The sequence below is a fragment of the Cupressus sempervirens genome, chromosome 3, assembly GCF_028749045.1.
Source record: "Cupressus sempervirens isolate cs-2001-9-10 chromosome 3, ASM2874904v1, whole genome shotgun sequence".
Classification (NCBI taxonomy): domain Eukaryota; kingdom Viridiplantae; phylum Streptophyta; class Pinopsida; order Cupressales; family Cupressaceae; genus Cupressus; species Cupressus sempervirens.
This window is the reverse complement of record NC_143120.1, coordinates 781,506,915-781,533,427: the sequence shown is the minus strand read 5'-3', so window position 1 is coordinate 781,533,427 and position 26,513 is coordinate 781,506,915. Positions and strand designations below refer to the sequence as shown.

The 26,513-nt window shown below is 34.5% G+C and overlaps 1 protein-coding gene across 2 annotated transcripts in view; it reads right to left on the bottom strand.

Annotated features, from left to right (window-relative positions):
• LOC149569115 (DNA-directed RNA polymerases IV and V subunit 2-like) overlaps positions 1-26,513 on the bottom strand; it is a 119,326-nt gene that overhangs the window by 76,625 nt on the left and 16,188 nt on the right. For both annotated transcript variants that reach the window (XM_089821901.1, XM_089821902.1), the window contains 3 exons: positions 18,119-18,364; positions 9,569-10,235; positions 9,127-9,358 (listed from right to left, as the gene is read on the bottom strand). In XM_089821901.1, the coding sequence (XP_089678027.1) occupies positions 9,127-9,358; positions 9,569-10,235; positions 18,119-18,364 (1,145 nt within the window). The remainder of the gene's footprint in view (positions 1-9,126; positions 9,359-9,568; positions 10,236-18,118; positions 18,365-26,513) is intronic.

The window sequence follows — 26,513 nt, the reverse complement described above, 5'->3', positions numbered from 1 at the left end:
CAATCTGGCATTCACAATCTAACCTTACAAATGCTGCTTAAAACAAACTCCAATCTGTAATCTAAACCATCGTCCAACAACAAAGAAATTATAATATTCAATTTTATAAATGCTCCTCAGCCACAGTTAATACAAAGAAAGGAGACGATAATAAAACTCAAAAGTTCACAATACCTCAGCTATGGACTCTCAAAATTAAATCTACAATACTTCAGTTGTAGATCCCAAACCCTTATACTTTAGCAAGGGCACAAACTTCAGACTCAAAAGTGTCACAAAGACAACAAGAGAAAAATAAAATAATCAAATAATTGGATGCGTTACTCATCAAATGGGCTCATATTTATAATCTCCAAATGGCACAAAGTTTCCCAAATGAACTTCACTTAAGAAGCTTCCCACACACAACATTAAAATATAATAAAGTGCCATTATAATCTGATTTATTAATAGCTTTTGGCTCCGAAAATGACCTTTTCCACCATAACTTAAAATTTTGACACATAAGGCCATTGTTTCTTGTTCCCGTGATTTAAAAAATTTCGTCCCGGTTCCAACGAGCTATAATACTGAGGTGACCAACCAACAACACTATCAAAAATAGCAACTTCAACATATTTATATGAATAATAATAATAATTCACCTGTCTTGCAAAAACAAGCATCAGAATCAAAATTTGACAACACCAAAGTGATCCTGATGATGAAAGATGATAAATGAACCTAACAGGCTAACTAACTATAAATAGACACTCCCTCCAAGATTCTTGGAGCTCAAAGTGAAAGCTTGAAATAAAAACTGATAGCATCCTCCAACTCCTCTAACTCAACTAAGCTCATCGGAACCAACAGATTGACTAACTATAAATAGTAAATCTCTCAAACAGAGCAAAAACACACCATAGGCTATTGGAAAGCCTATAAACACAGAACTAAGACCCTCAAATCCCATTGTTAGCTCACGAGGGTCGCGATAGTGAACTGACCTGGCCAACTGCACGAACTTGCTAAAAATGGGGACATTACACTCACTAAGAAACATATACTAGGATGTACGAAAACACAAGCATGCCCAAAATATATATGCATTAGTGTATGAAGACACAATGTAGGCACGAGTAATACACACTAATGTATGAAGACACAACACAAACACGGACAATACACATGTTAAAGACTTTGGTAGATTTCTTCCTCTTACTTGAAATAAGCCAAGGTCAAGGAGAGATTCACAAAATTTATTTCTTCACTATATTCTTAACCATATACTTGAAGTTTCGATTGTTGTTTTTGCTACTCGAGTTGGTTGTGACCAACTTCTTGTCCAATAAACCTGCATCATATATTAGTACTCCAAAAGCATGTATAATAATATTATTCAATCTTGTAAATCATTAAAATATAAGATCCTAATTGCCAATTTAATCCCTTTCTTAAAGAGAGGTTTTGATCAAATGATTAGCTCTTGGGGGAGTGCTTCCTGGGGCTCTAATTAATAGAACAGCTCTCCACTAAGCACCACCTTCTCACAATACTTCTCCCTTTAAGACCTTATGGATAATCAATCTTGATGTATCCATCCTTCCTACAAGAGAGTTCTTTCTCATCCTAGGCCTTATGGATACCCACTCTAGGTGTATCCATCCTTGCATATGCATATATTTTTTTCTTAATAGTATATATTGGTTCCTTCAGAGAATACTCAATTCCCTGCCTTACTTCCTTAAGAATATTCAATTATAGAATATCTTGGAAAGTCCTTCAGAGAGGTTACCTCTCTCTGCCTTAATTTCATACTACGATTATAACATTATAACATTCAATTTAGAATGTCTTATTTAATCTTTATTTCCAGTTTGATAAAAATGAGGAGTCCTTTACTTAGTTACTCCTAACCAAGTCCTTATCTGATCTGATATCTGCTATTGCCTATACCTTGATCAATAGATTCTTATCACAATAAATGATATATCTTGGTTACTTATAATTGGTTCTTAGGATGTTTCTCTTATTGGCTTTGAGATAAAATGTCTTCACTATATGTCTACTGCAGTAATATATCATCATTTCATATCTGATAGGATTGATATATCTTGATACCAATCCTTAAAGTGATCTGCTTACAAATTCCTGAACTTGAGTTCATCAATTTACTTTCTGTGCACATATGTTCTTTTCTGACTTGGACTAATGACTTGTCTCTCAATCCAATTATTGCTGATTTGTTGTCTTCTACTGTAACAATGTAGCAGCTAATGTATAACATGATTGTTGTCTGTTTAACTATATGTTCTCTGAATAATTTCTGAAATCTGTGTTCATATATATTTTACTCTCTCAACTGTTTTTTATTTCCGCATTATGTATTAAGACTATATGAGCCTCATTATACCATGCATAAAAATCCAATTTATATTCTTCAAATGTAACTGTACCAAGTTCAAACACCTTATGTTTGAGATATCTTTTTTCTCTTTGCATCATGAATAATTTTTTATAATGACTTTAACCCTCCAGGATGGCAGGATCATGCTCTGATACCAATGTAATGTCCCCTTAATTTAATCTCTTGAAGTTTGGGACTATCTACTGTACCATCAATGATAAGAGACTTCTTCCTATTAAAATATATACAATTGTGGAACTGATATGTATTTTACATATAAATGTGAAATGGAGTCTAGCGTAATGTAAGATATTGACTGATCTTTTCTATATAAATCTTTTGGTATGCAAACTTTCCGAGTGTGATGCTGCTGCTTACATTACCGTATAATCTACTGTCTTATATCCTCTTATTTCTCCTTGATACTTGTGCAATGTCAATGTCAGTTATACTGGTTTGTGATTAAGATTATCGTTTCTTTCCTATATTCTTTCCTTATTAACTCCTTACTCTGTCTTCCTCTATCTACCTTAACCTCTGAGTCCACATCCAGCTCTCTGATGTAGTCTGGTAATGGTGATGATCTGGTTTTAAGAAATCATTTATATGCATATTTTGATGCTTATGTGCTGCCTGACCCTTCTCTTCAACAAGCTGCTCTCTTATGCAACATGTCCTCAATTCCTAGTTGATTATCTCCATATAACTTTGAAAGGATTCACCTGCAATTTGTAGGCTCTTCTATCACCTACAATATGTTCTAATCTTCCTCGGATCGTTGGTTCTATTCTTTATTATATTTCCTGTTTGACCGTGGTGCACCGAGGAGGATTGCTTGTTATTTTGTGCTTACTTGTGTGAATGAATTAATTGTCTGAATGTCCCTTAGTGCCATTGGTCACACAAGACAACTGACTGTAATAAAAAAAAAAATCATTGACTATAATATGAGATGCTGAGTGTAATATCCCGACACTGTCTAAAACGTTCCACCTTCCTTTGTCTTGTCCACACCTCTACTTCTAGCAGCGTTGATGATTCTTTATGGTAGCTATTTTATGTATTTTACTAAGTCAAAAATGCTGAGTCAACCATTCCATTCTCCATGCCTTGCTTGTTATTTGGTGATCACTGTTAGTGAAACAAGGATATGCTTCACTGTCTACACCCTTGGCTGACTTAGATCCACGTTGACTTATATTACTTTCGCCATCTGGAGGATGTCTCAATGAGTTGCTCTGCTCTGTATGTTTCTGGAGTATGTTTGACACTTTTCTCAGAGATAACACCAAAAATATATATAAGAGAGGAGTATTTGACGTACAGATCCTAGATTCTCCAATCGTTTAATCTCATCTGATGTATGCATTTTTATGAGGTATCTCAGTAGTAAATGTATCTTCCAAATGATTTATCTTTAACCATAGTAAAGGGCAAGTGCGTGTAGTTGATCTTTCATCCAATGGTGCTCTCCTAGCCTTCGACGGCAGTATAGTTTGATGTTGTATTTATTATTTTCAATGATTAACTTGTTCTCTGAATCCCACTCTAGGAATCATTGATTTTCTGAAAACTGCTTTGGATGTCTATCTCCTTTTTTCCTTTTTCCTGCTTTTTTCTTTTCAGTCTCAGAACTATCATCCTTTATATCTGCACAGGAGGGAGAAGGATGGGTTTCTGCAAAGATCACAACTATTACATTTAGTTGATTATTTAAATTTTCACTATCTTTGACATTATAATAATATTTATTATGATATGTCAATCTTAATGTTTGATATAATGTATAATGTACATTATATAATATTTTAGTTTTATATACATTACTTGCAAAATATTCAATATTTGATTTATATGAATTAGATAAAGAATAGAAAATATATTATATAAATTATTATCTATTTATTAAACATTTGTTCCATACATTGTTACTAGTATCATGAAATGATATCATATTTTTATCAATTATTAAATTTTACCGGAGGAAAGTAGGGGACATGACAAACAACTACTTGCCAACCATCATCATCAAACCCTAGGTAGAGAGAATCGACCTCGAAACCTATATGGAAAGAACCCAAAGACCTTATCCAACTATGCCACTTCTTCATGCTCAAACTTTCTACTGTCAATATTAAAAGTAATAAACATTTTTAAAATTTGATGCTCATTTATTTCCCTTAGGTCAAGTCGTTTTTAATTTATGAGATGCCCTAACAACTAGGTCACAACTTATGCAATTCCCTCTATGTCCCTTGTCTACCACAATGATTAATTGTAGCCTTGCAGCATTGCAACAGTCGCCTCAACAAAATTGATAATCCACAAATAAACCCTTCATTACAAAAATGTCGGTTGATTACAATATCAAAGAAAAATGTTCGAGAATTTGCCTCAAGTTCGCTCAAGTTGGCTTCAAGTCAACCTGTAGACTATGAATGAGACCCTATCAAAACTTGCAAGAGACTAGATTTGGACTTTGAGCCCAAACCATATTGGATTGAAAGCAGAGCTCTATATGGGTTAGTTACATAGCCTAAAGTTTACCAATTTTGTGTAATGTTCCTTATTTCCATGTTGTCATCCAATGGAAGTCACTAACTTATTCTTATTCCCATGGGCTAAGGTAGGAGATTAAAGGGAACATAATAAACTTTATTATATTTTTTTATTTTTTTTTATCAGTAACTTTATTATATTTATTTTATCTCCATTAAAGTCATCTAATTGAATCGACTAAAATAAAATTTGAAAGAATTTAATAATGTGAAATTAGAATAAAATTTATTTTTTCATTTTAGTTATTAATTATATACCTTTTATGTGATTCTTTTCAAAAACTAGTCAAATCATATTCTTCTAGAAAATTTCTATTAGGATTTTAAAAGCATGTGAGAGCAAGTCAGTTCTTTTCAAAAAGTAGTCAAGCATATTCTTCTAGAGAATTTCTATTAGGGTTTTAAAAGCATGTGAGAGCAAATCATTTTACTATCTTAGATTTGCTGTCATTTTTCTCAATGAGGTGCAACTATACATTCACAAGCCCTAGGACAAGAAACCTCGGCTTTCTTTTTGGTCGATTAAACTTGAACCCAAGGTTGCACAGCGAAGAGAGTACTTGGGTACTCAGGGTATGGGTATGGATATAGCTATTTTTCAAAATAGAAGACAAGACTACTTGGATATGTCAATTTGTTTTAAATATAATTTAGTATTTATACAAGGCTTGAAAATATGACTCATGACAATGGTTTTACTAAACAAGAACAATGATAATGTTTGCAGATGTAATGTATTTTTTTCAGTTTCAGATTTGCAATATGTTTGCAATAATAATTTATGCTAATGTTTCAATACATCACAAAGAAGGCAGCTTATAAACATGAACAAGAAGATCATAAATCATATCATTATCAAATGATAAACTTCTAACTTAAACAGTGATAAAGTTTACTGTAAATCAGATTTGTATCAAAGTTTCAATCTGATTACATATTAAGCTTGATAATGTAACATTCTTGTCATTAAATAAATATTTAATCAAACCTTTGTTAATGGGCCGATTGATTTAGTATACCTCGGACCATTTTATTTAAATGCTTCCGTAGGTAGGTGTGGACGTCGGCTATCTTTGTACACCTTCGGAAAGGTTTTCCCGACGAGTATTTAAGCACGAAATGTAGGTAGTAGTTGGTATGCGATTTGATTTATTATTCTTGGTACTGCGAATTCCCGTTGGGATTCTTTGTTGTTCGCCATTTCGGAAGTGAAAAATCTTCCCTACTTAGCTCTCCGGTTTCGGTGGGATTCAACCCTCACCCTATTCCATCACTATATTTCCTGGCTCGGGTTCTGGCAAGTCGGAGCATCATTATTGTTTGCAAGCTATATAATTTCATATATATATATTTTGTGTTTGAACTAACATTGTCTATGTTTGGGCTTCATCTACCTCTAGCTTCAAAACCGTCACCATACACCCTCTCCATAGCCACCATATGGCCTTCAACACCAACCGTACGACCTCTTTGCTAACCATACGGCCTCCCAAGGGCCTACCGTACGACCTTCTTGATTATACCGTGGGGCCTCCCTCTGCATTGTATACTATACAGCTCCCCCCTTCACTTCCACCATACGAACACCATCACACTCAGTGGCTCCCAAATCACCACCATACGATCGTACAAACACAATCTGTACATCCTTTTCCAAATACCATATGATCATCTTCCTAGTCCATATGGTCTATTCTAGAAGCTTTGTAGGATTCATAATTGTGTTCCAATATCACCGTACGGCTTCCATAGGTTCCCTGCCTATCAAAGACTAATGTACGGACTTTTCATTTGTGTTTTTGGCAACCATTGATAGCCATTTCCAATAGGAACAGACGGAGGTGGATCGGAACATTACAGATAAACAAGTTGATAAGCAAACAAAAAAATGACACAAAAATTAGAAATCTTAATAAAGAATCTTAGGGGAGAGGACCTGGTACTTGAATGCATTCCAATAGTTGCAATAGGAGTTGTTGACTTGATACCTAAAGTTGTTGACTTGATACCTAAACTTATTGACTTAATGCCCAAATTTTTTTTACAACATTGTACCAATACTTGTAACTATACAGTTGTTAGTGCAATGATGACTACCCAAAATTGAATAAAATACACCCTTAGTTATTAAAATTAACCAATGATGTGATGCCACATCAGCTGCGCAAGTATGGGTACTCTTTATGCAGGACCATTGGTCTCACTTTTTATTTGGGCTGTTTTGGATGACTTGGCAAAAAGCATGCTGATGTGACATCATAATGGGCGATGTGGACTTGAAACCTGAGTCATAAGTAGACGACTCGCCAAATAAGCTGCTGTAAAAAATTGGGAGTGATTTGAAATTTTTACATACGATTTTGATAAGCATGAAGTTAGGGTGTTCAAGTACCAAGTCCTCTCCCCTAGTTATGATGCTCTTCACTGAGTACCCGAAACTTGGGTATGTGTACTTGGTACTTAGGTATGCATCCTAGGGCGGTGGATTGCATACCCATGCAACCTAGCTTAAACCCAATTCTAAAGACCAATTTCAAGTTGTGGTCATAGAATATTCTTATTTGATATGATTGTAGGCTTTCAGAGCTGCTGGTTATGACTAGGACTATATATATATGTATGTATGTCCGTAATTCAGTTACTCTTTTTTTTTCCAATACAAAAAGAGCTCTAGTGTCACAATAAAAGTTTGAGTTTATCAATACATTTAAAAGAAAGTAAACCAACATTTCTCAAACTTTCTTTCAATGATGGTTCACTGTCTTTTGAATGTATTGATAACCTCAAACTTTTTATGTGACACTAGAGCTCATTTTTCATATATATATATATATATATATATATATATATATATATATATATATATATATATCATAGATTCTAGAGCAATATTGCATGCTTTCAAATACGGTTATTGACTTATTCTACCCGAGCAATTACTTTTTTTGGTGCCTACACTAATCTTCTTGTTCAGTTTATATTTCTGTGATTTTATGGTGAGACAGATGGTTCTGAAGGAAGGTTGAATATTCAAAGTAAGTTGATAAATCTTATAAATTATCTTCTTCTTCTGAAGTTGCAGGATTTGCTTATGCAGTGGGCAAAGTGAAAACATTCATAAGCACTGTATCTGAGTGAGATCAATAACTAACTCGGAGTGCTTAGAAATGTACTCGAGTGTCTGAAATATCCTTGCAATGTCTGGAACTTATTGGCCATAAGAAATGATATTCCTGGGGTATAGGGGAGCCATATGCATTAAGATTGAAGGGTCTGAATGGTAACTGCAAACTGGTCTCTTTAAGTATTTGTAAACTGTTATCATCATTAAATTCTTACAAGATAAAAGGTCGGTCGTTATATCTGATTTTCATATCCTCTTCTATAATCAGATTGTTGCTTCCTCTGCTAAGTATAATCAGATTGTTGCTCAGTAAGCAGTAGTTTCTATCAATGCATGTCCAAGTTATTTATAGTTTACATATCAGGTTTGGTTGATGTGTCATGTTAATATCTCTGCAGCTCAGCATTGAAAAAAAAAACACATAAACAGAATCCAAAGACTTCTAGAATATCGAGAGGTGAGAAAACTCAGGTGCTTTTTTATGGGGATTCTACATTTGTTCGGATTTGTCTAGGTTTGTGAATGCTAATATTATGCCAGGTTACATAGAGTCATAGACACACTATACTATAATTTCAACTTTGGTGCACCACCAGCAATAGTGGGTGCTACACAATTAAATACAAAGACTGAAAATAAGTCTCTCTTCACATCTCTCTTTCTTCATTCTGTATGCCAGAAGTCTAGCTGATCAATTGCTAAATTAATAGAATGGTGACAGAAAAATTACATATTATTGTTTGCCAATTGTTTCTAACTTTCTCATGACGTCAATTTTTCTACCCTTGTATATCAAAAAACATAACATTTTATCGAGTATTTTGATATCCATTTTTTGATCTCATAGAATGAATAATAACAATTACTTATTTACACCTTTTCCTACCAGTAAAAACAGCACATACACTCTCTTTTGAATGCAGTTTCTCATGACTTCGCATAGCTCCCATCTCAAAAGTTATTTAGTTGACTACATTGAAGCATTGAACAAATTAAGAAAAATATATCAAACATGCCACCTTTCTGTAGACTGTAAATCTAGGAAACTGATTACTTACGGGTATCTTGCATCCCCTAGCTTTGCAGCATATTGAACCCTCAGTCGCATTCTACGCATCTCAGACAAAGTCTGCAATGGATTTGTTGATTTCAAGCTTGCCACTATGCCAGTGCATTTGGTATGGAACTTATTAGGATGACACCAATTTCCTGTAGAAAATGCACTCACAAGACCATTTGTAATAATTGTACCATCAGCATAGATCTCCGTTGAGTTTATGTTGCCATGTGCTGCCCAAAATATAAAGAAAGAACCTATGAATTCTAATAGCATCCGTAAATCAGAAAAATGACAAATACCTGTCAACTGACCAAAGTTGAAACCAATATCAATGCACTATAAGACATTGCAAAAGAATCATCACTGAATATCAAAGCAAATCAAAGTGTAATAAAACTTCTCTTAAGAACAATGCAGAATGAGATAATGAAGTAGAATACCTGAGAGTTCTCTCTGAATTCCTTTAGTAAATCTATTACGGAAATGTCTAACCAAGCCCTGTACTTGACGGCCCAGAAGCTCCCCTACCAGTTCCACTCTTTTGTTCTTGTATTCATCTTTGTTTTCAATGGGCCTTTGACCAAAATAAGATGACAGCAGACAATTGACCATGTATCCTAAAAACATGGCCTTTTGTTTATAGCCCACTATGTTTGGGAAAAAGTATTCTTTAATTGCCTCATCAGCATCTTGAACTTTTGACAATTTGCATTTCTCAAGATGTTCATTAAGATAGTCCGAAGCTTTATTTTTTCTTCGAAACCTTTTTATCTCTGCCTCTGCCTTGTAAATTGATGACAATATTAACTCCCTCATGTCATAGTCATTGGATGCATTACCTATCATCTGCATCATCTCAACATCCGATTTCACACCCAGAGCATAAAACATAATAACAACTGGGACTGTAATTGACAAGAAGCTAACTGTAATTACTTCTCTTCCAGCACACCATTTATCATCTTTTGATGTCTTGATGACTTTGACAAAAACTTTCTTCTTAAAGGTAGAAAATCCAGTTGTATAAGGTGTGTATATTGCCATCCAGCTTGGAGTATTTGACACCCATATCCGGGTTGTGCATCGCTCTTCTTGAGCGATAAAAACCTGTTGAGCAAAACATTGAGATTAACAGAAATGTAATTTGTCCACTGCAGAATTAAAATAAATATAGAACATTTCTAAGAGGACTACAAAGTGAGGTTATATGACTACCAGATAGAAAGTTTGGAAAAACATGATTGCCTTTTCCCTCTATTGTTCATGCAACTTGCTGTGCCAAAGAGAGAAGATACACACTACAGGGTTGATAAAAGGTGTCAATGCATATGTATCTGTTACATCTGGAAATTTCAAATTCACAAACAGGGGGGGTGCATTGTATGCAGTTCACTGTGGAAATATCAAGGCATTAGGAACTCAAGAAAGCACTCAAAAGCCTGAAACTAATTAACGGGCAACACGAATGGTGCTCCTTACAAATTTGTCAATGTACGCTGCTGATATCAGATGCATGTATGTTTACCAGTCACATATAAGAAATCTAACAATTTAAATGAGTACACATAAACTTAAAACTCATTGACAAACAAAAAGAGTGATCCTCACAAATTTTCACGACATAATTATTAAGTTACACAGTTGATCTATTTGTGTGTGTGTGCGCGCACGCATGCCTGTGTCAAGCTTAAAGATTGTAATACTGTGAACCAGTATACAATAACCCATACTAAATTAAATGAAAAAGACAAGCTCAAAAATGAAACACTCATATATAGTCAATGAAAAGTCGTCTCTCTAAAATTTTACAAATACCTACATAAATTTAAGGACTGTTCGCTTTCATGGTAACAGAGGATGGATAAACTTAGTAATAGAGAAAATGAAAAATGTGAACCCCCACCAGCAGGCATCTGCAAGTTAAGCTTTTCTGTGATATCTCAATGAATAATCACGCAGAGAAAGGGAAAGGTAAAATAAGGAAGTTCTTTTCTTCGTGCTTTCTTACTATGGATACAAAAGAGTACTAATAATAAGGTGAAAAAAAAATACCTTACTGGAAAGTTTGAGGCTTGCCCTTTTCTAGTAAAACCTTTGTTGGGACATCTCAATGACCATTAACGTAGAGAAAGGGAAAGGTAAAATAAGGATGTTCTTTTCTTTGTGCTTTCTTGGTATGGATACAAAAGAGTACTAATAATAAGGTGAAAGAAAGATGCCTTAATGGAAATTTGAGGCTTGCCCTTTTCTAGTGAAAAAGTCAATTATTGCTGAGGAAGATTTTTAAATTATCATTAATGCAATGGCCAAGGGAGAGGTCCAACCTAGAAATAAAAGAAAAATTCTTAATAAGGCTCAATCCTGGTCCTATTCTTATAGGCTGTCAGTTTAAAACCCAGGATTGTCTCCATTCCAGGGAGGCCTTAGGATAAAAATTTAGTAGGTTAAGTAATTCCTCATTCCTCTCAAAGGTTCCCTAGGAAGATCCACTATTAAACTGAGGAACTGAGCTTGGAATTGAAAATCTTAATAGATTATAAAAGAATGAACTAGTGAAATGTAATATCCCCAATCGGAGGAGCTACAAAAAAATATCTGCAAACTAGGGCAGAAAATCGGAAATTCAGTTCGATATAAATATTCTCATTAAAACCCAGACTTCTGATCTGATTTCATAACAGGATTGTGCAGCTATAGTTATCAGATTATTTTTGAGCTCTGAATCCAGTGGCCCAAAATAAAACCCAAGAAATATGCTCTTATCAGCTCCTAGAAGATGTACACGCCCTTTTGGCAATTTGTCACATGTTTTAAAAACTCATTTTTCAGTACACCAAAAGGGGGCAACCTAAGTCCTTTGGCTTAACATCAGTTTAGTTGCCTAAATAGATGTGCCCATAACTTAAAATATCTAAATTTCACTAAAATCTCATTAAAAAACGTGCATAATAAAATTATGAGCAAGCAAACAACTCCCAAATCTTACCCAATAATGCTCTGTCCTTTTATCTCTTGGGAAATCCAAGGAAAGGACAACCAATCTCCTGTTAATCATTTTCATTCAAGTTGGGGACATATCATGAGACACATTATTTATAGGCCAAGCTCTCTCTCACAATACTCTCAAATTCTCAATAATGTTTGAGACCATCTAAAAGTCTAAAGAAACACCAGCAATCTAATTTAATTTTTTTTATCTAAACTGGGAAAGAATACTAGTTAGCAAGCCCCACCACCAACTTACAGCCATTGCTTCTATGATAGACAATTAAAGCTGAGACAAAGTTGATAAATGAAAAACTAGTCCAACAGATGAAATAAGTTCATACAAAAAATTACTTACTAAGAGTTCTGTTTGAATAAATTACAAGACCTCTTCTTGGAAAAGAGACTTATTGTTACTTTATGCCATCGCAAGAGTGACAAGCATCAGTAAGCACCTCCGAAAATAACAACAGAAAGAGACCCCATCAAATATAAAATCAAAAAGGCTGAAAATGTTTCAAAGGCTAGACATGGTCACATTCCACAATACAATATCAAGCCGCATCTGTACACAATTATTTCTTAATAGTGGATGTCACATTAGTGAACATTAAGAAAGGAGTACAGAAAACAATAGTTACATATTGGATGTAGTGTTGACAGCAGAGTAAACACTTGTGAACAAAACCCCTCATTTCAAACTCAAAAATGGCTGCACATGCTCAACCGTAAGAGTAAATACAATTAAAGATTTGAGATTTTCATAGGTGAACATGATATAAAAGTCAACTTTCCACAGAACAAAAATTTGAAAGATTGCCCTGTTAATGGGTTAGCAAGGATTGATCCTTCCAGCAGGAGAGACAAGTGTGTTTGGTGCCCTAGGGAAGGAGGATGGGTGAAGATCAATTTTCATGGGTCTTGTAAGGCTGGGGTCCCATGGAGAGGGGCTTCCATAAAAATAGAGCTGTGGCCACTCAGAAATTTTAGGAATATTTTAATGGCAGTGTGTGACCGGTTGATGAGACCTAGAGCTGCTACAGGCATAATATGCCAGAGGTGGAGAGGGCACTGGAGCAAGCCTTTCGACAGGGATGTTACACGAGTAGGTGTTTAACATGAAGTTGTCTTGGTGGATGCGTAAAGAGCTCGGGAGGAGCTGATCATCTAGTTGAAGGCAGTTCAGCGACACTTGGCTCAGGGTACCCAAGAGTTGGAAGCAAAGAAAGCAACACGGGTGGCTATCAAGGTCAGCTTGATTAAGGAGACAGTATTGTGTTCGCAGAGGCTACAAATGCAACAAATTTTGGAGACCAGTTAGTGTATTCTGTTTTGTTAATCTATCCTGGATATGTTGTAATTGTATTTTGTAATTGTCGTCCGGAGACAACTTGTTCTTTTGGGGGGGATGATGTTGTCGATAGAAATTGTAGCCGACAGGGTGTTGTCATCGGTAAAGATTTTGTAGCCGACGGGCCGACAGGTTCATGTCGTCGGTAAAGATTTTGTAGCCGATAGGTAGATTAGTATTGTTATGTAGCCGACGGACCCCTTCGCGAAGGTTCGGCAGAAAGTATTTATACCCCATCTGGGTTCTTTGTAAATCATCTTATCTTATCTGATCTCATGCTCTGGATGTAATCTATTGGCATACGCAAATAAAGGAGTACTGTTGTTGCTATTCGTGTTCATTATCTGTGTGCAATACTTAATTAATCTATGCGGTAAACACAGTGGTCCCATGAATTTTACTTTGTATTTCCTCTTAAAAGTTTCACCTCCTAAATTCAAGGATTGTGTAATTGATTTAATATTTAAAAAAAGAAAGAACTTTATTTTCTTTCTAAATTTTAAGTTTTGGTGGGAATAAATTTTACAAATTTTTGACATGTGGCAAATATTTCTCCTAAGCTGGTGGGACTAAACCCAACCCCACCCCATTTTCACCCGCTCAATTTTAGAGGCCTAAAAATGAGGGGCTCCTATTTTTGAGAAAAAGATTCTAAATGATTCTGCAGCCCCTCAAAAATATTCTAATGGGACCTCTTGTGCCTAAAAAATAGAGCTGTAGCCCCTCCCATGGCACCCCTGCCTAAGGGCAACCGGGGGGTCTCGAGGTGTGGTTATGTAGCAAGAGACAAGCAAGGGAATGTGATTGCTTTGGGAGCAAAAAGATTGCCAAATGGGATGAACAATGTGGCAGAATGCCAAGCAGTTGTAGAGGCAGTTTTGATGAGAATCAAGTTGGGAGTTTAAAAAACTCCACCTTGAAGGTGATTCTCAAATTGTAGTTAATGGCTTATTGAAAGGCAAACTGGATATGTGACAGTTGGATAAGTTTGTTAAACAAGTCAGAACACTTTTAGCAGAGCTAGAAGATTTTCGAGTGACACATACCTATAGAGAAGCGAATGACTAAGCTGATAAACTGGCTAATGTTGGGGCAGCAGGTTCACTGGAAGACAAATTTGAACTTTTTTGAGGATTTCAAATTCATCAACTTGGAGATTGGAGTCTAAAAGTACATTAATTGTGACACCCTATCATTATTCCTTGCTTTTTAGTGCGAAGTTTTTTTTAAGGATGGCAGACATGGAGGCAGGGAGGACGGATAGCTTTGGCGTACATCCGGGCAGAGGAACATGTGATCTCTCCTCTGAAAAATGATTAAGCATTGATTGAAGTGCTTGGCCCTTGTAGCTTCTGGAGAGTTTTGAGGAGTTTACAAGGAAAGCTAGCATAGGTTTTCATAGGGATATTGGAGTGAAGCAGAGGCAAACCTTTGTTTAAAAACAATTGGGCAGATTACAAGGAGAACAATTCGTAATGTTTTCAAGATTCAAGACAAAGATTTTAAGGAGGCAATTAGAATGATGTTTGGGCTGGAGTACCTAGACAAAGGATGGAGGCCTTGTTTTAATGCCAAGATGACTTCCCTGTTTTAAGCGATGGGGTTAATGGTGGGTTCAAGCAAGGAGGAAGTGAGGACTGCCACTCGAACCTGTTTGGAGCCTCAATGGGCGAGTGGGATGGAGGACATAATTGATCGTACAGTCTTGGGTAAGGGTTTGGATATGGGCAATGGCCCATGGAGGATGGTGGGTGCGAGTGATTCCCCAATTCAGCCTCTTATTATTTGGTCGTCCTCTTCTCCGTCGTGGATCCAGTTGTCGAAGGTGGAGAAGGGATGGGAGAAAGTGAAAGCCATTGTGAATGCTCGGGCATGGAATTGGGATGCAGAGCAGAGTCAGCCATCGAAACCAGGAGCGAGTGTGAATAGCATTCCTAACTCGAAGAGGGAAGGCATAGAATGTGGTGAAGCCTCTGCTGAGTAAAGGATGGACGTTTTGCTCCTTCATCAATGATGAAATCGTGGTACAGGCCAAATGGGGCTCCTCACTGAGAAGATTGACAGAGGCATTCTTAATTTCACAAGGTAGGGAGGCGGCGAGGTTGTTCCGAGATTGAGGTCCAATGTTTTTTTCAGTTTTTTGGATAGTTTCTGATCGTCTTGTGTCTTGGTTTATGTTGGTTTTCTATTTGCATCTATTGTAAAAATGACTGTAATTAGTTAAGGATGGTTGGGTGTCGCTGTGTTTTGGAGCCTGAGTGCTTGTAGGGATTGATCCCTAGTTTTGTGTGGAGATACAGCGACTGATGGGGTGTCATGGGTAGATTCGTATAGGTGGCCTCAGCCGTATTTGGCGAATTTTGCCAAGGTGGTATTTGGAAAGACTTTACAATGTAGCAAGACGTATTTACTTTTTAGATTAATAAAATAACCATAGTTACTAATCAAAAAAAAATTTGAAAGATTGAAACACAAGGTATTCTGAATAAACTGTTACAAGATTCTTTATATAAATTTCAAGTTGTTTGTTGATTACTTGAAATGATTTTTGAGGAGAAAATCAACAAACCCAGAATCTCACGCAACCTTGCGTATTACAGATAACTTGAAATGATTTTTGAGGAGAAAATCAACAAACCTAAAATCTCATAAACAAATTCAGAAGGCGAAAAATGCAGCTTCGCCTTGATCAGGACCTGGAGAAGTCGGATGCTGCGTAACACCCAGAACAGGTTGATCGGTGTTTCGATATTCGAAGATTGCGATGATGCGCTGCTTCCAGGTTCCATAATTGCGACCATTGAATTTGGAATTATGCTCGAGCAAAATATTTGTCAGAGATGCCATGGCACGTTTTCCAATGAAAAACTGTGAAAATCTGTGAAGGCACGTTCTTCGAGGCAAAAATACGAAAGACCCAGAAGAATCAGAGAATGACCCAAAAGAGAGCTCAAAAAACCTAGAAGGAATTTGCTGTTGTTTTCTGGATCTGCTGGCTCAAAAATCAAGGCACCCAGAAAAAACGGACGACAACCCAGTTGAGCTCTCGAAAAACCCACCAAGAATTAGCAAACAAAATATTTTTTCGACCCCAAAAATTAGAGTTTTGAAAAAAATGGCCCTAACTGAAAAATGCTTGAAAAAACTTCAAATTTCTTGATAAAAAATGGCAGATTTTTCTTCAAGGATCGATGTGCATGGACGAATGGGGCTAGAGTGTGCTGAACAAACACAGGCAGACCCGAGTTCGAGAATTTCTCTAGGCGGAAAACCCTAAGCGGGTTTTAGAGAAATTCAACAGAAAAAATTTTGAAAAAATTTAAACAAATAATTTCACGAAGAAATTATAAATTTTTTCAAAAAAATTTAAGTAATAGCTCTGATACCATGTTACAAGATTCAAGAAGAGTTGGCAGATTAACGGATTTTCGGATGATTGATTAATTAACAGAGGAACAAATGTGTTCCTTATAAAGAATTACAAGGACATAGTTTCTAAAAGAAACAACGTAGACTGAAGACGGAATTAGAAACAAAACTAGAGACAGGATAGGAAACATTCCTATCTGGACTGAAGAAAAAAGAGACAGGATAGGAAACATTCCTATCTAGACTGAAAGACGGACTACAGACAAGTAGTTGACTATTATAGAAAGTATAAGATATTATCTTAATATAAACAAATCATAAGTATTTGACATTTCATGAAATAACTTCATTGGAATTGCATTTGATGTGAGCTAATGTGATAATAAACTTTAGATGGTGGTACATATATCAATGTATCATAGTTCCTAGAGTCAGACTCAGCGCAGCATAGTTCCTAAAAATACAAAAAAAAAAAAAAGAACATATTTTTAGCACGAATGTATCACAAATCATATGAAGAGTCCAAACTCCTTATATGAATAACTCTGAACGAGTCTCTTGTATTGACAACCCAATATGCAGGCCAAAAATTGCCTTTTCACAGTAGAAGCTTGAGCCTAGAGCAAACACAAGCCAAATCTCCCCATTACGATCCAGTGGTTACATGTAAACTACAAAATAAACACAGAACAGCTGACAGTCAAGTTTCTTCTAAAGAGGGTATCATGAACACAGAAAAGCCAGTGTTCTATTTTTTCCTAAAGAGGACATCCATTTTCTACATAAGCATCAGGGTTGCTGTAATCATACAGATTTTATGTAAGGGATGCTTGTTCACAAGTGCAAGGAAGGCTCAAAGAAAGAAAACAGTTAAATAGCCACAATACAAATTAACAAACTGTGGAATTTGTTCCATAAAGCATCGTTTCACAGTTTCTTCTATTGCAAAGACGAAAAGTATCACAAACTAATTAAATCAGATTAGTAGCTATAGGGAAACTGAAAGTGTAGGCTAGATTCAGATATTAACAAATTATTTTTTATCTATCTTTTAATTCATCATGGTTAAACAAAATAAAATATAAAATCTTGATAATAAATCGCACTACAGCAAAAAAAAATTAGAACAAGCCTAGATGTTGCTACATATTAAAGTCATTAAAGGTTTGGTCATTTTTATTTATGCACATCAAAGAAAAACAAGAAACTTAGAACGGAGTTTGATTTATATTCCAGAGCCAAAAAAAAAATTTCCTAGCCAAACATAGAAGAGAAATTGACAAACCTTTTCAGTCCCTTTTATGATGAAATACCCTCCAACTTCGAATGAACAAACTCCTTCTTCAAGTAACTCCTTACAATTTAGACCGCTCAAGTGGCAAAGATGAGATTTCACCATGATAGGAATTTGTCCAATATACACATTTTTTTGTTCCTCATTAATGGCTGTAACATTCTTTGCATCTTTCATTAATGAACTTGAACTACTTTTCAATTTGTCATTTGTTTTCATCCCTTCCTGAATGTAAACCTGAAATTTTTAAAAGTATTCATCATTATAAATCCAACCAAAATGAATCCTACTAAACTTGATATGGTATGGTTATCCTTTTGACTCCAAAAACCATTAAGACAAATAAACAAAAACTGTTTCAACAGAAAAGTGTCTAAGAGAAGTTTTTGATGCAAAATGGCTATCCTTTTAATTTCGTAAACAATAATTCCAAAATAAGCAAGACTGATGTCAACAGGAAATTGTTTTTAAAACTTCATTTGTAGACATTACAGAAACTAACATTTTCCAATATTGTGATATCTATATCATGGAGACCATTTATTTAGCTAGTTTCTTTGATTTTTCTGTCTTATCATCACATTGCTTGCAATGTAACGTAAATATATAATATGAAGTTTTTCTTTAAAGTAAAAGAACCTCATCATATTAGATAGAGAAAAAAGTGTACATATTTGACTGTGCCAGGTTTGAATGCTATTAGTCTAAGCCTATGCAATATAGAGAGAAGGATACATAGTAGAATTTATTGGAACAACTCAGAACCTAGAATGTTTCTCAGATCACCTTGAAGCTTGGTTTGTCACCACTGAAGGGGCAAACCATAACAAAGAAGCTATAAATTGGCAAGAGCCCCATTGGCTAGCCCATCTGCTTCTTGGTTACATTCTCTGGGAGCATAACTCAATTGAACCACCTACGACTTGTTCTGCGAGATTTGAATCTTCCACAACTTTCTTACTATTTTCCAAATTGAGCTATGGAATCCCATAGGATCAAATAGCAGGATAATGATTACCTTGTCAGATTCAATCTTGAGTTTTTGCCACCCAATTTTGAAAGCCTATTGCGTTCCCTTACAAAACACTTGTATCTCTGCTAAATTATTGTTTACATCTTCCAATTTTTCAGCAAAGAAGGCTACAGATTTATCTGTCTATATGAATATGAATTTGTACCAAGGTGCATGGGGATGGGAGTACTTGGGTACTTAAGATACAGGTATGACCATTTTCCAAAATTGGGGACAGGGGTACTTGGGTATATCAGTTATTTTTATATAATTGAATATTTATAGAAAATCTGAAAATATGAGTCATGACAATGGTTTTTCAAAATGAGAACAGTGATATAAGTTTGCAGTTGTAATGAATTGTTTTCAGTTTCAGATTTGCAAAATGTTTGTAATAATAATATATGCTAAATGTTTAGATGCATACCAGAGAAGGCAGACTTTAAACATGAACAAGAAGATCGTAAATCATGTAATGCCCCATCAAGTGACCCAAAAGAAATTAACCTAAAGTATCACTAAGCTTGCCAAACTTTTTTTTTTTGAAAGATAATAACTTAACAACAGATATAATATAGTGGAAGCATTAATTACATTCACATAAACATATGCCATAAAACAAATTACAATTCTTAAGGGTCCCATGACGTTGAATGACATTTAAGTTTAATTAAAACTAAAACCAATATATAACACATCCATATTAAAGAATAACTACAAGTACAAATTCATTTAAATAAGATACAATTACAGGATGCCACTTGGCAATAAACACAATGCACAATCATCCACTATACAAGTCACAGGATATGAAACGCTGAAATAATATACATTATGAAATAGATTACATCATCTTGTAAGATCTATGAAATCAACCACAATACACTTAAGAGTATAACCATCCATCATAGAAATACAAGATCAGATAAAAAGGAACATCTGCACAAACACATCTAGCAACGGCCTCCGACAGTCGGATCTCAATGGTATAAGAAAATGCACTACCACTCGACCTTGTGAAACCCAAAAAGGTCCATTCCCACTACGCTGAGGAAATAGTCTCAATTCTCATACAGGATAACAATCTCAAAAGTCAAAACCAACATCTAGAAAGCAAACTATCTCAAAGGGTACCAAGACACAAGTATCAACTAATTCCAGAGGCAACACAGACATGTAGGGAATCTAATATGCAAGTGGACAAGTGTCATCACATGAGCCAACTCTAAAGTTACCCGATCTAGTCTTTTAATACTCCGAACCCCCTAGTGACTCTATGCGGCATCAGTATCCTTTCGTACAGATAAGGCATACTAACAAGTCAACTCTAAGGTTACCACAGTAATCTTTTGATACTTTGGATGCCCTAGTGACTTTTTGTGGTGCCAATACCTTATTAATTTATTTTAAACCCATTTAATAAAATGTTATCACTTATTAAAATAACCTACAATGGGTTACCCATCAGCCTCTTTAGGGCCTCGGCCTTCATTGCAAGCCACTTCCCAACATGACATACAGAAAACCTACCCTAAGCTCAGCAAAAGAAAAAGATCTCAAATGACCATAAACCACACATCAGCTCTTAAACAAGCAACTGGAAAGCATTGAAATATTACTAATCATAATCACAGAGTTCACCAATACGATCATCCTAACAAGACTGATCCAAAATCCAATACACATAAACCAAATCCATGTCATAACATGACATCACCAAAAACAAATCATTTAATCACCTCAGTCCTATGCAAGCAACTAGGAAGCAATCAAGGATAATTGATCGAAGACTCAAAGGTTATATTAGGAAAGACACACCATCCACCTCAGTTATACACAAGAACTGGAATGCACATCAAAATATCTAATCAAATTCATCATAGCACACACATGATACATCACCTTGCTCAGGTATAAAAGATCGTAATCAAAACATCATCATGACATCACAGAACAAAACTCCCAAGCCTCTGGTAAACATCCTAACTGGCCAAAGCTAAGACAACCCTAAAACCCAATATCAATAAACCACATGTCATAAAGAGCACATACAATAGTCATTTTCATAATTCATAGGGTTTTGAAAACACCAAGGTTTAATTTTCACTTATCGGTTTTCAAGTTCTCATTCTCATTTTTAAGTATTGCAATTCATAATGTTTTCGATCTCAATCAGGGTTTCATGTTTTTGTTTTCTCAAAGTATTATAATTACTACGGTTTTTGAATAACAAAATTTCCCTAGTATTACAATCATTTTCATATATCTAAACCATATAAACACATCCAAGTTTACAAAAGAAAACATTAATTCTCCCAATTAATTTCTTTGATTTTCAATTTACTTTAGAATTATATTTAAATAATAAAGTAAAAAATCAAATTTTCAAATAATTAAATTTAAAATTTCAACAATACTTATTAAAATTATTAATAATAATAATTATCAATTATTACCATAATAATTTTAAATTTATTAGACTTTGGAAAAACTTTCCCAAAAAGGAAACTTGCTAAAAAGGGAAACTTTTCTGAAATGGAAACTTGCTAAAAATGGAAACTTTCCCGAAATGGAAACCTGCTAAAAACAAAAACTTCCCCAAAATGGAAACCTACTAAAAACGGAAACTTTCCCGAAATAGAAACCTGCTAAAAACGGAAAGTTTCCTAAATTGGAAACCTGCTAAAAAATGAAACTTTCCCAAACCCTATCCTGAAAACACAAATTTCTTAATTGATTCATACTACGAATTATCCAATTAATCAAACGAGGGCTTCAAATATTAAATTCGTTCAGAGATGCTTTTGAAAACGAAGAACAATCAAATTCATACACAAGGGTTTAAACCCAAATATACTCTGAAACAATTTCAATTAGACACGAATAAGACAGATATATTTAAGAATGAATCTACTGCGTAAAACCCACAAGATCCTACCTGGATCTGATGCTAAAACAACGAGCACATAGAACCTGCAAACAATTCCCTTTTTCCTTTGAAACCTTCTTCTCGAAAATCAGATCCTCCAAACCTTGTGTAATTGTAAAATGAGCTCTAGATCTCTAATAAAGAGTTCTCCCTTAAATTTAGGGCTTCAATTGTGCAATCATGCGAGAAGACTCGTTGATCTATTTTATTTTAATATTTAATTATCTTTTACATTTTCATGCACGCTTTCAGCAATTTAAAATATCTTTATTAAATTAGTTAGCTTTCTCTCTTTAATTAATTTATTATATTTTAATTTCATGCATAAGCTTTATGCAATTTAATTAAAATAGACTTTATTAAATTTATGTTTTCTCTCTAGTTAATTGTGAGACGTTTTAATAATATATTTATTAATTCAACTAATAATATTATTTAGAGTTTATTATTAAAATAAAACTCCTAAATAATTATTATTGAATTAAATAAATATAAATACACCAAAATTAGAACTTAATCAAATCTTTTAAATTTATTTCTTTTATTTAATTAATTAAATATAATTAAATATCAAATTTTCCTTATAAAATTCCCATTAAATTAAATCGTTAAATATTCTTTTAAATCGATTTAATTATAATAGAAAATCACACACGCCCACAAGACTTAATACGAAAATCCAACATAAAGTACAGAATACCAACACAAACTCTAGGGTCAAAATCACAAATTCACATCACTTGACAAATTCGGAAAGGTGAAACTAACTCAGATACTTGTCCTATTTTCTAGTACAATTAGCTTAGGTTAGGATTTGGACTCAAGAGTTATCTCCCTACCTATACCATTGAGATACTGTAATAGGGTACACTCATCCTGGCAATTCAAGGAAGTCAATACCCGGTACCTGCAATCTACACAAAATCCACGCATGTTCAAACACATATTCTAAACTAAATAGGAAATGGCAGGAAGTGGTACATTGTGTAGATCCCGACTAGCATGCGACTATGACTCCCTCCCTCAACCACATCAAAAACGTCATACATAAAGTAAAACAAACAGGTACACCATACACATGCAAGTATGGGGTAAGTAACCATAGAACTGTACATAATTAATCCATCTATCTAACCATCCTGAGATAACTAAAATCACTGCCATCATCGTTGAAAGGATAAACATAAACACATGAAATAACTGAACAACTCATCACATTATCAGTTGAGTATGAAATGACATATAATCAAATCCATTAACCAAGTACCGAATCATAAAACACAATCAGAAAACTGGCCTAAAAGAATCCGGCAATACAATCAAAAAAGTCAACTAGGGGTAGGCACTACAAATCATATAACAATAACATATTGCGAATGATAAACTTCTGACTTGAAGAATGATAAAGTTTACTGTTAAGATGTATTGTATCAAAGTCTCAAACTGATTATATATTGAATTAAGATTTACATACATCAAGCTGATAAATAGAAATAACCAAAACAAAAATTAGAAACCTTAATCAAGGTCCTAAGCTATGATGCTCTCCACTGAGTACTTGGTACTTGGGTATGTGCACCGGGTATGCATCCTAGGGGTATGAGTACGTGTACCCGTGCAACATAGATTTGTACTGATCTTTGATTTTGTAGTTAAAATGTGATGGTAATAACATGTTAGACATGAATTCAGATATACTATTATAACAATGGAAGACACAATTTGTAAAGCCCAAGAACTAGGTGTTTATGTTTGATATTGTTTTTTAAATTTATAGCAGAAAGGGAGGACAAATATTTGCAAAGACCATAAAATGGAATATTTTACTTCACTGGAAATAATACAGATAGAGATGATGCCTTGTAGTTATGTTCTTTTGAATAATATCATTTTATTGTATTTTCTAAGTTTACAATTGAAAAGATTCAATGAATCATTAAGACCAAAAAAATGGAATGTTTAACTTTGAAATGTATAAATACACCAAGAGATTGGATGTGTTTGTCCACAGTCATAATTGTTGTGAGCAAATGTGTATCACTGTTCATGACTGCTATTGGAAAATATGTTTCTCCCTATCCAAAATTGATGCAAGGCCTTCAATAGATGTGTTAGTCCCTATCTTTGAATGGAAGTACAATAAGCACAGATGTGTTTTTCCTTACTCTTATATTATAGTGTTTGGTGAGATACTACATGCAGTCATCTAGTCTTCTAAAGTACTTTCAGCCCACATTCACAAGAATGGGGTTGTTGGGAATTAGATTTCACATGTAAGGTAAAGTGAGTTAAAATATTTGTTAGGTTTGTTTAGAGGTTATTATATTAGTGGTAGGAATGTTTGTAATTGAGTTGTTTGACAACTACTCAAGATATTTGGAGATGTTTATAAGTTTCTTATAAAATTTTATATATATATATATATACCAATGTATTTGAATGAAAATGAGGAAGCATGTATGTCTTGATTTTAATTATTGTAGCTTTCTTTTTGTGCCTGTATTTCCTTTAGAGTTCAGCTTCATTTGTTTATTTAGGTACAATGTTAATTTAAAATGCATTAAGAATTTTCTCTTGAGTTTGATATATAAGCTATGAAGAAATTCTAGGTTATGATGGTTACTGCAAAATTTCTGTTCAAATCTAGTTAAATGTTTGTGTGATTCCTTAGGGTTTTGACTAATTTCTTGAGTTGCAGGAGACTTCTTCCTATCTAATTCTTTAATTTGTCATACTTGTTATCCACTGTATTAACAATTGCTAAATTGGTTTTTGGTCTGATTTTAATACTTGATGGCAAACTCTTCTAAAACACACTAACTATACCAAGGGATTGGTATTTCAACTAATAAGTTTGATGAAAATGTCTTCTATTGTAATAACCCTGCTCGGCTATAGCTCTAACAAATACTAATATTTCTGACTTTTGACATTACATCAGAACATTTAGTATACAATGTCAATACTATTGAAAAGAACTCCAAAGTTGACTAAATCACATTCACCAAGATTAGGCAATTTTTAGCAACACTAACGATGACCAAGCTCAATTCAATGGCAATGATAGATTTGCATTTGATTTACTATGCCATGTAACTTTTTTAAAAAATGAACTACTTCATATTTATCTCTTAATTCAATTTACATCAGCATTGAATCAAATTACATCTCAGAATTTCACACACTTTCTTCCAAGCAACAACAATGACAGAAATGGAAGATGCAAACCTTAAGAAATTGATCCACAAGACTCAAATTCCAATACTACTATACCTCAGCAGTAGGTTCGAAAATAATCAGCTCCAACAATTAATCTTCTCCTTACCCACAGTAAAACAGCAGGAGAACTGGCCAATTGTATACCTCAACACAATTGCCAATGCAAACTCAGAACAAAATCTAAGATTTGAATCTACAATACTTCAGCTGTAGATCCAATGGAACAACTCAGAATTCAGACCCTTATACTTCAGCAAGGGCACAAAAATCAAAACTCAGAAAAAGCCACAAAGGCATCAAAAGCAAATAAAATATCCAAACATGCTTTTCTCAACAAATGGGTTTGTATTTATAACCTCCATATACCCTTTTGTTGTCAAAATGTAACTTCACTCAAGAAGCTTCACCACACAACATTAATTAGAAGCTTCCATTAGATTCTTTCACTTGACTTGGCTTAACTAATTAATAAATGGCTCTTTTCAATGATAACTCAACCTTCAACTTAAGTGAAAGTTATAATTATAACTTTATAATAAGACATTTAATTATTTAATAATAATTTGGCCACTAAAAATATAATAACTCCAAAGTTAAATTATAACTTTATAATTAGATATTTAATTATTTAATAATAATTTGACCACTAAAGATATAATAACTCCCAAAAAACTCATCATTTAAATATGTCGTCTAAAATAGGAGTCATACCTATTATTTCTCCATGTGACCAAATGCACTTTCCAAAAATAGAAAGGGTTCATCTCAATCAACACCCGACTTACCACAAATAGTAAATAGACACCCAAACGAAGACCAACCAGTCGCTTAGTGAATTGTGGAGAAGACAAGACCCTCCCAAGCCAAGCCAATGCCACTAGAAAGACCCTCTATTCACAATAATTAGCCCACAAGGATCTCAATAATAGGCTAATCTCTCGAATTTCGATGCTGACAAAAATGAGAACATTACAATCCTCTCTCCCCGAGATTGTTTGTCCTCAAGCAATCCGGCAATACAATGAACTCCAACCTCCACCTGGATCCCAAATGAAGAAGTGCATGACATCCCTGTAGACACTAAACCAACTGCAAACCAATATCATCAGGACCAACCACATGTCCTGCAGCGTAACACCCAAAACTTGTGCAAATGATGTAGAAGTCAGAATGTCATCAGAAGGCAACTCCATAGAAGATCTATTTATCCTCTTCTTCCCTGTATC